This window comes from Hibiscus syriacus, unplaced genomic scaffold (genome assembly GCF_006381635.1).
Source record: "Hibiscus syriacus cultivar Baekdansim isolate YM2019G1 unplaced genomic scaffold, ASM638163v2 tig00109978_pilon, whole genome shotgun sequence".
Classification (NCBI taxonomy): Eukaryota; Viridiplantae; Streptophyta; class Magnoliopsida; order Malvales; family Malvaceae; genus Hibiscus; species Hibiscus syriacus.
This window is the reverse complement of record NW_024062545.1, coordinates 475,211-485,406: the sequence shown is the minus strand read 5'-3', so window position 1 is coordinate 485,406 and position 10,196 is coordinate 475,211. Positions and strand designations below refer to the sequence as shown.

General features: G+C 36.5%; 2 protein-coding genes across 3 annotated transcripts; one reads left to right on the top strand and one right to left on the bottom strand.

Annotated features, from left to right (window-relative positions):
• The first annotated feature begins 1,265 nt into the window (after window positions 1-1,265).
• LOC120211649 (DNA-binding protein S1FA-like) lies at window positions 1,266-2,741 on the top strand. The gene is made up of 2 exons (XM_039210146.1): window positions 1,266-1,395; window positions 2,297-2,741. The coding sequence occupies exons 1-2, from the start codon at window positions 1,366-1,368 to the stop codon at window positions 2,513-2,515; spliced, it is 249 nt and encodes an 82-aa protein (XP_039066077.1). The 5' UTR covers window positions 1,266-1,365; the 3' UTR covers window positions 2,516-2,741.
• Window positions 2,742-3,687: 946 nt separating this feature from the next.
• On the bottom strand, window positions 3,688-6,109 carry LOC120211648 (cell number regulator 8-like). 2 transcript variants are annotated; one of them, XM_039210145.1, is made up of 2 exons: window positions 5,712-6,109; window positions 3,688-3,968 (listed from the first exon to the last, which is right to left on the bottom strand). In XM_039210145.1, the coding sequence occupies exons 1-2, from the start codon at window positions 6,019-6,021 to the stop codon at window positions 3,703-3,705; spliced, it is 576 nt and encodes a 191-aa protein (XP_039066076.1). In that variant the 5' UTR covers window positions 6,022-6,109; the 3' UTR covers window positions 3,688-3,702. The 2 variants fall into 2 exon arrangements, 1 of the variants encoding a protein (XP_039066076.1); XR_005524622.1 differs by lacking the exon at window positions 5,712-6,109 and adding an exon at window positions 5,391-5,464 and having other exon boundaries at window positions 3,835-3,968.
• Between the last annotated feature and the right edge of the window lie 4,087 nt (window positions 6,110-10,196).

Below are 10,196 nucleotides of genomic sequence, written 5' to 3'. Positions count from 1 at the left end.
AGCCAACTTTCCGTCGAGTAGTTGATCTCCAACATCCTCTTCAAATCAATGATACACTTTGTAGGCTTGGAAGTAAAAATAGTTCAAAGGCGCTTTATATAGACGGGAGCTAAAACAGCAATTAAAAAAAAATTACGTGTCATTCTTCTTCTTTCACCATCATAAACCTGCAGTGTCTTTTTCTTCTTCTACTACTTCTTGTTTCTTGTTTCTTCTTCTTCTTCTTGATGTAGTTGATGCATCTTTAGGGCCTCCTCATAAAGGAAATGGCTGCTGCTTGGATGATGATATATATGATGATAACCGGTTCCGTTATTCAGTATCTAAACTTGCTGCATTGGATATATACACATCACTTAAATATTTAAATTGAAATCATTACCTTATTTGACCTTCAAAATCATTACAATATCGTTGTTAGATTGCAGTGGCCGCAATTTAATGCTATGAGCCGTTGTATCATGCAAGGAATTGTTATATGAAGTCTATGAGCACTACCATTTCGGGGACAATGAGGAGATTTTATCAAGTGCTGCATCAGTATCTAGATGATGAGATTTTATTGCTTCAGTATCCGAAGGAGTACATATGATTTTTTTAATTGCAAATTTAAACTTCCGTTAATGACAGGATTTAATGATCGAATGACGAAAATTAAACGAATCAATAACATAAGAGATCAAAATAATTTTTTAATTGATGATTAAAATCTAACGGAATGAGAATATAAGGGGTCATCCATATAGTTTACCCAATTCATCTTAACTTATTGTTTTTAAATTGATATTTAAGTTTCTAGTTCAAAATTTTAAACAATCTCTTTTTCATGACAAATTCGAGTTGATATTTTGAAGTGTTGTAATGCATAAGCAAAGCAATGAAAATATAAAATAAAATAAATTAAGCAAGTTATTAAGGAACTTCAATAAAATTCAAGAAAAAATTTACTAGAGATTACTGAGTTATGATAACATTAACGGCACATTTTGATTTGTTAAGTTTAAAAAATACTGAAGAAGAGACTTTCTTTCATCAATTTTTTTCTTAAATACCAGTCAAAAACTTTAGAAAACCAAACGTGTGGTAAAACGGTGACATATCAGCATTTCATTATCTCCATTAACAACTTTAACGGTGATCGATTTGTTATAAAAAGATAATATTTGTAATTAATTTATTATTTTTAAAACTTGAGTGAGAAAAAGAAAATTTAATAAAAAATTAGTGACTAATTTTGTAGTTTAGTCAAAAATAAAATTAAACCAAAATACAATCACTTTAATTACCGGAAACTGTTTTCTTTCGTTCCAAAATCTAAATTTGTGCTGGTGAGGAGCTCCACGGTTTAGTTCGCACTTCGCAGCCATGGCAGACGACTTCGAGTTCGCCGACAAGGTCCGTCCCGCCTTCGATCGCTTGATATCTCTTTTTCCCCTCTTTATTTTATGTCTCTCGTTAATTCTCAATTTCAATAGCTTTTGAACGAGATCCATGCAAATCAGTTCGAATTTATCATTCTGATGTAGAGATCTGGTTTTGTTTCTTACCTTTTTTGCTTGTTTTCGTCCCGATCTAGTGTTTTTCCGAGTTTAATTTCAATCTTTTTAGACTTTTGCATGCTGATTCTCTAGCTTAATTAATTACATCTCTACCTCTTCTGTTTTTGATTATTTTTCTGAGAAGTCATTTAATGGTTGCTACTTTCTACCTCATGGGAATTATTAACACTATATTTATATGGGATTTGATCAATTAATTTGGGTTGGGTTTTTTCTTAATCCTTACCTCTCTTGAATTCTTAGAAAGAACTTAGAAGGGAAAATGGAATAATGAAAGTTTTAGTTGATTTGTCATGCATGCGATGGTTTTGTTATGCAATTCTATGTGGTATGCTTAATACACGACATAAATACACTGATTGTCAGTTCTAAGAAGGCACTATGAACACTTTGTTATTATGATGCAGTAGCATGCATAGATTTCTGGGTTTCAATAGAAACCTTCTGCAATCACTTAAATCGTATGCTAAACAATGATAGATTTGTATCTTTTGCTGAAATGTTGTGTTGGTTTATATTATGAATCTTTTGTTAAGTGAGTATCTTTTATCATAAATTGAACCCAATAATCACTTCGAAAATTAAGCAACCTTGAAGTGGTAGGAAAGTTTTCTGTTTCTATCCCTTTGGCCTTGCAAAAGTTTATCAGGTTGAGGATACATATTGAGTAGCTAGTTGTGTTTATGCCATTAGATTATGTTACATGTGTAATAACTTGGTTTCTGTTAATCCAATAGGGAAACAGGATTATTTATGAAACTGAACCGAAAGGCTTCAATCCCGGATTGATAGTGTTGCTGGTTGTTGGCGGTCTGCTGCTGACATTCCTTGTTGGGAACTATGTCCTTTACTTGTATGCGCAAAAGACTCTTCCTCCTAGGAAAAAGAAGCCAGTATCGAAGAAGAAGATGAAGAGAGAGAGGCTGAAGCAAGGAGTTTCTGCACCAGGAGAGTAATGATTTCCAGGCCCGATTTCCTCTGTTCTCTGTGTTATAAACGGTTTGTTCATGATTTTCTTCCTTTTTTGTTCCCAGAGGTGCTTTTGTTGAACTTTTAAAATCTTAATTAGAACTTAATCCCATATTCAGTAGACTAGAAGTAAAATGCTGTTTGTGTTCATCAGGTACAGTTTATTTGTCTCATTTCTAATTGCATTTACTCTAATTTCCTTTTCGTTTTCAATTTACTCTTCATTTGTTTAGGTTTTCGTACTCTTTTAGCTACTTCCACAGTCCAATGGAACTATTCATGGGAACAAAGAAACCCTAACAATGTCTAGTTAGGTGATCTTTTTCTTGTGTTCTTTCGCCTTTTCGAGCATGCAAAAGGAAACCTGTTTTTTCCTATACAAAATTTTTCAAGAACAAATTAATTATAACCTTATTAATCATTTCCAGTTTGGGTATGTAGAGTTCATTCATCTTCAATCCTATAAATCCAACATGAGCCAATTCATTAGAGAATATCCAAAAATATAAAAACTAAAAAGTCAACGCACCAACTTCTTTCAAGAAAAAGCGAACATTTACTGTATTATACACACAATATAGGTGAAATCCATACACACGACACTTCCATCAGTATGTTACTGGGTTTGACCACAACTAGCAATCATCCTTTAATGGTAAACTTGAGAGTTTAGACAATGTAGATGACGTTTTAACACTTTTACTGTATGACATCACTGATAAAAACATGGAAGATGCAACGATAAACTATTCGAGTTCTTTCACTATATAAGGCAGGATGGGCTGTATGCACTCAGCCACTGCGGCCCATGGTCTGCTCCCCGGGAGGGATCATGACCAGCATTGGGTTAACATTGAACCCCGGGTGAGGCAACCTTCGACGAAGTTCACGGCCTTCCTGGCAAAGAGCACATGCATGGCAGAAAACATGTGTTGCAAAGTCACAGGACAACTCGCAGTGTTCGCGTTGTTCGCGTTGCACCCACATCTTCCAAACATGACCTGTTAAGTGCCTCACAACACAGAACATTTAACTTTTCCACCAACAACATAACTGGATTTAGATACTTTGAAATACCAGATGAAACAAGGATCTACAGAGGGACACTGAACTCGAACGTCAATTGAACAAAAAAACAAAACCATAATTAAACCCTTACTATATGCTTAATGAGCTAGTTAAAACGATGTCCATAACCTGAAAAGGCAAAGGAAAATAAAACATAAGATTTACTTGCCTCGAGATTAAACTTGCGACGAACTGCGGTTCGGTTAGGGTATGAAAACCATGGAGCAAGACAATTCCAGCCAAAAAGGGAATTTCCAATCAGGTAAAGACCAGAGTAAGGCAAGCAGTGATTTGCAAAGGTCCCTGGTGCAGATCCGAGTCTTTCAACATTGCTTCCATACAGCACACAAGGGGCCACGCTTCCGAGTAGACCTGACCAAAATATCATAATTCAAAATCAAAAGAAAAAATGGGCAATATACAACTGAAAAATTAATTAGATCCGCAAAAGAAAAAAGAAAAAGAAAAGCCTAGTAGAACATTTTATTGTATATTTTTTGAAAAACAAATGGGTCATTGAAAATATGAAAATTTAAGCTAAAGAAGCAAATTCAAGCTTCATACGTATGTTCAAGTTTTTATTGTATCTGAAAAATCTTTGGAGATTCATATGGCCATATCCCTATATCCATATAATTCCTATACACATAAGAATATGGATCGTATACAAATTTTTATAAAATAAAATTGAAGTTTCAGAATTAAAAAAAAAACATCATACAGGATTTTTTTTTTAATCAAAGAAGAAGGAATTCATGAAAGAAACCATAGGATACTCAGGTCATAGCAGCCTAGAGAACAACAATACACAACAAGGGCCCCAAAACAGCTTTGGTCGATAGACTCCAGCAGCCAAGCAAAAGGAAAACAACAGAACAAACAAAAAAAGAGCAATCTATTGGGGGCATCAGCGTTTCAAATCCACAACTTTCATCTTTTGTTCCACGAGGGTCTTGACTGCGAGAACTTCAACGGATGGACAACATAAATTTAATGCAAACTCTCCTTGAAACCTTCCAACCTATGTCAAGTCTAGAGAAAACAAAACCCTTTGCCCGACATAAGCTTTGAGTGCGATCCTATTGACACCGGAGAAGTGAAATCCCAAACGAGCAACCCAATAGGCGGCTCCAAACGGCCAAAATCCGGAGGAAAGGTTAATCCTAAAACACAAATGGCTACGGCTTCGAGAGACAAAGGAGTGACAGATCGGTAGAGGTTAGGACAAGCAGAGAAAGAAAACAAGGAAAGGGCGACGGAAAGAAAATGAAAACGGAGGGAAAGGGGGAAAACATGGAGGAGAAAAGGGAGGGATGGCGAAGGGCCAGAGAGTTAGCTGACGGCAGGCAGCCCGGCCGCAGGCGAAGAAGACAGAAAAAGAGGTAGGGTGTATGCAGCGCACTAGGAAAAGGAGAGGAAAGCTACTTAACGACATCATATAGGATTGCATAAAAGATAACATAAGCCAGAAATTAATTGATCATGGAATAAAAAACAATGAATAATATTAAAATTCCTATCCATCCTTTTATCGCAATCCAAGCAAAATCATAAATAGCCTTTTGATTTCCTCTTCTATCCTTCTTTTCACCCTCTAAATTCCAATTTCTCTATCTCCGAAGGTTGAAAAACACAGATAAATCAGAATTTCAGCTTTAAGTTCAAGCCTAGCTATTATAGTTTGGCTTCTAAATGCAGGAAAAATGCCAAATTTCACAAACGATTAGACATACCAAATTCGCAGAGTATCAGATCGAATTGACAATTCCCAAATGAAACTATATAAAAACGTACAAACTTCAATGTCACTGCTGCAAAACTCATCGTTACGGCCAAGACAAGCAAGGAGGGGAGAATCCCACTGGTACGCAAAATCATAAATAGCCTTTTGATTTCCTCTCTATCCTTCTTTTCACCCTCTAAATTCCAATTTCTCTATCTCCGAGGTTGAAAAACACAGATAAATCAAATTTCAGCTTAAGTTCAAGCCTAGCTATATAGTTTGGCTTCTAAATGCAGGAAAAATGCCAAATTTCACAAACGATTAGACATACCAAATTCGCAGAGTATCAGATCGAATTGACAATTCCCAAATGAAACTATATAAAAACGTACAAACTTCAATGTCACTGCTGCAAAACTCATCGTTACGGCCAAGACAAGCAAGGAGGGGAGAATCCCACTGGTACCGGCCCATTGGTTCTCCGACAACACTCCCGTGGACCATCGGCAGCCCATCGGCGGTCCACCCAAACCCAGCCCCGGTACCAACCTCCGGCGGAGCTGCCACCTCGACGGTCGCCTCCTTTGATTTGTTAACATTTTGTTTCTTATTCTCATCTTCTCCAACAACTTGTTTGCTCAAAAGAGGGCTCGTTTCCTCTTTATTGTTGTTCTTGTTGTTGCCACCGTTGTTATCTGCCATTTTTTCCTTTTGGTATTCGATAATGGAAGCGAGAGATCTAAACTCAAAAATTATATTTGGATTTTGGATCTAAAACGAAGTAATAAGAGGTCAATGTTTTCGGTCTTTAGAAAGCGAGTGAACTTTTGCTTTGCTCTATTAAGATTAGGGTAATTACAAAGAATGGCCATTTTGGTTTCAATTTTATTCACTTTTAGTGATTGATCTTTAGAAAATCATGTTTGATCACTTATATTATCGATTTGTTATATTTTAATCATTGTTACGATATTGCCATTAAACCATTAACAAGTTACTGACTTGACAAATAAATAACATGTACCAGATATTTTCATTCAACGACACGGATAACCTGAATAAGAGAGTTGGATTTAATCGTTAATTTTAAGGAAAGAGTTATATTTTAGTCACTAACGTTATTGATTTATTATATTTTGATTATTAGTACGTTATTTTTCGTTAAACCGTCTAATCCTTTTCTAATATCTCGAGGATTCGGTTTAAAAACGTAAAAGACGAACCTCGATGTTGCCTCGTTTGCAAAGAAAATAGATTTGATAATCGATATTCTCAACACAAGAAAATATTCTACAACTTGTTGAACTTAAAGATCTATAACAACTATTAGATAATCGATATTCGGGTAATTACAATGTATAATCGCCGTTACGTATACTAAACACAAAAAACATTTTGTTGTCTTTCACTTTCCCATGTCAGATATTCTCAATAAGATCACAACGAAAACTGGAATCAATTTTCTGTCACTAACATATTATATGAAAAAAATCAAAACTTAAAGATATATATACTTCATGAATTTTATGTTACAAATGACGATGATTCCAGCAAATGTAATTTCATCATAATCCAAAACATAACCATATCTACAGCTTTTTATAACTCGTTGAAGAGATTTTCAAAGAGTGCACCAAGTTCAGAGTTTTCTTAGATAATCGTAATGAAAAACGATCATAATGTGAATAGAATCATACCTTGGTAAGGGAATAATAACCCACACTTATAAGCCCTATTTTTTGCAGTTCTCTTCTTCAAGCATACAGAAACCTTCTTTCTATTCAACTCTACACCACCACTTGATCTCAATTATACATTGTTCAAGACAATCCTTTTCTTCAACTTCTCACCCTTGGCTTTAACCCCTATCTTTTCCAGCAGAGCCAAGACTGGAAAAATCTTGTTTTTTTCTTCAAGATCCCAGCTTGCTTCTGTTTTTCCTCCCAATTGCTCTCTCACCCAGATTCCAAAATCCCATTTTGGGGAAGAAAAACTTGTTTTTTTTTATCAAAATCGATCTTTGAGAAATGGGGTTGTTGGGATAGGGTTTGAAGGGATGTTCGCAAGGAGTCTACAACAGCTGCGCCAAAGAGAAGTTGCTGTTAGATTTGTCTAGAAATTAAGTTAACAAGTTGGAAATTTCATCTTGGTTTGTGGTCAACTTATTGGAAATTTCATCTTGGTTGGTGGCCAAACTTTGAACATGTGAATTTCATATTTGGTGGCTAACATGTACACATTGGAAAATTCTTTGGTAGGTGGCCAAACTTTGAACATATTGTTCTTAAAACTCAACTATAAATAGGCCTAAGTATTTCCATTAGAAATAATCCCAAAAACAAGTTCTCTCTTCCTCTTGTATTCTTCATTCTCCCACTTTGAGAATTCTAAAGAATTCCATTTGTTGTAATATTGGCGATATAGTGAAGTTATCATCCGGTGTGGTGCCCGAGGAATAGACGATATTCTCGTCGAACCTCGTAAATTTGGTGTGTTCTCTCCTTTATTGTTTTATTCGATTATTTTCCATTGTGTTTCAATATTCACTAGTTTGACAGGTTTATCCGCTGTGCAACCTTTGGTGGTTTTAATCTTGACATTTTAGGTCAATTTTAAAACTACGTTTGTGTGAGAAATAACCCGTTTTCCCCAATAATTGGTATCAGAGCTTCGGTTGAGGTTATCCTGGTGGTTCCGTTGCTGAAAAGATACAGTTTGTGATATTAAATATTGTTCGTTAGAATTAAAATGCCAAAATACGGATCAGTTGAGACATCAAGCTCTTCATCTGGACCGGTGAGGAGGGTGATGTCAAATGTAAATTTCTCGGTGGAGTTGTTCGATGGATCCGGTCATTTGGCATGTGGCAAGGCGAGGTGTAGACGCTTTATTCCAAACAAGGTCTAGACATCGCCATTGAGGAAGAAAAGCCTGAATATATGGAGGAGAAAGAATGGGGAAAATCAATCGTTTGGCGTGCAACACAATTCGATCTTGTCTTTCCAGGGAGCATAAGTATGGCTACAAGAACGAGACTTCTGCAAGTAAGATGTGGAAAGCTTTGGAGGAAAAATTCCTAAAGAAAATCTCTCAGAATCGTCTCCACATGAAGAAAAGATTGTTCAGATTTGATTATCAACCAGGCACCAGTATGAGTGAACACATCACTGCATTCAATGAGCTAGTGGAAGACTTATTGGGCATGGATGAAACCTTCAAAGATGAAGATTTGGCTTTGATGTTGTTGTCATCTCTTCCAGATGAATTTGAGCACCTTGAGACAACGTTACTTCATGGTAAGGATAATGTTACTCTTAAAGATGTAACTGCTGTTTTGTATAGTTATGAACTCAGGAAGAAAACCAAGAAGGAGAGCAAGTACGAAGCAGTGGAGGCCATGGTGGTAAGAGGTCGCTCGAAAAGTCAAAAGCCAAAGTGGAGAGGGAGATCAAAGTCGAAGTCCAGACTAGGAAAAGATGAATGTGCCTTTTGTCATGAGAAAGGCCATTAAAAGAAAGATTGTCCGAAACTGAAGAAGAAAGGAAAAGCTGCTCCAGATGCATGTATTACAGAGCATGATGTACATGACTCTGACATATCATTGGTTGCTTCATCAACAACATTCCATTCTGATGAGTGGGTATTAGATTCGGGTTGCACCTATCATATGTCCCTTAATCGGGAGTGGTTCTCCGATTTAGTGGAACTAAATGCAAGAGTTGTTTATATGGGAAATGACAATGCCTGTAAAACTGTTGGGATAGGTTCAATTCGATTGAAGAATCAAGATGGATCAACCAGAGTTCTGACAGATGTCTGATACGTACCCAGTTTGAAGAAAAATCTCATCTCGTTGGGAGCCTTGGAATCCAAAGGCTCAGTAGTCACTATGAGAGATGGAGTTTTAAAAGTCACATATGGCGCACTTGTGATGATGAAGGGCATCAGGAAAAATAATTTGTATTACTACCAAGGTAGTACAATTATTGGAACAGTTGCAGCAGCTTCCGGAGGTGATGATTTGGACGCAACCCAGTTGTGGCATATACGGTTGGGACATGCTGGAGAGAAATCCTTGCAAATTCTGACAAAGAAAGGATTGTTGAAAGGTGCAAAGGCTTGCAAATTGAACTTTTGCGAGCATTGTGTTCTAGGAAAGCATAAGAGAGTGAAGTTTGGCACCACTATACATAATACAAAAGGTATTGTAGATTATATTCACTCAAATGTATGGGGTCCTTCAAAGACATCGTCTTTGGGAGGAAACCATTATTTTGTAACTTTTGTAGATGACTTTTCCAGAAGAGTTTGGGTGTATCCGATGAAGTTTAAAGATGAAGTGCTTCAAATTTTCATGAAATGGAAAAATATGATCGAGAACCAGACTGGTAGAAAGACCAAACGTCTTAGGACAGACAATGGAGTGGAATATAAAAGTGACCCATTCTTTGACGTTTGCCATGAGTATGGTATTGTTCGACACTTCACTGTTAGACATACACCACAACAGAATAGGGTGGCAGAGCGTATGAATCGAACACTATTGGATAAAGTTCGATGTATGTTGTCTAATGATGGGTTAGGCAAGGCATTTTGGGCTGTGACATATACTGGCCATCTCATCAATCGTCTGTCGTCATCAGTGATAGGAGGAAAAAAACCATTGGAGGTATGGTCTGGGAAACCTGCTACTGATTATGATTCCTTACATGTATTTGGATCCACTACTTATTATCATGTGAAGGAATCCAAGCTTGATCCGAGAGCAAAGAAGGCTCTCTTTATGGGAATCACCCATGGAGTGAAGGGATTCCGCCTTTGGTGTTTAGACACCAAGAAGATAATTTGTAGCAGAGATGTTACTTTTGATGAATCTG

Bases quoted from the DNA above. Each gene is read 5' to 3' on its own strand.
- LOC120211649 (XM_039210146.1), top strand. From the start codon at position 1,366: ATGGCAGACGACTTCGAGTTCGCCGACAAG. The intron at 1,396-2,296 runs GTCCGTCCCGCC...TTAATCCAATAG, and splicing joins ACTTCGAGTTCGCCGACAAG to GGAAACAGGATTATTTATGA.
- LOC120211648 (XM_039210145.1), bottom strand. From the start codon at position 6,021: ATGGCAGATAACAACGGTGGCAACAACAAGAACAACAATAAAGAGGAA. The intron at 3,969-5,711 runs GTACGTTTTTAT...TATTTTGGTCAG, and splicing joins CAGCAGTGACATTGAAGTTT to GTCTACTCGGAAGCGTGGCC.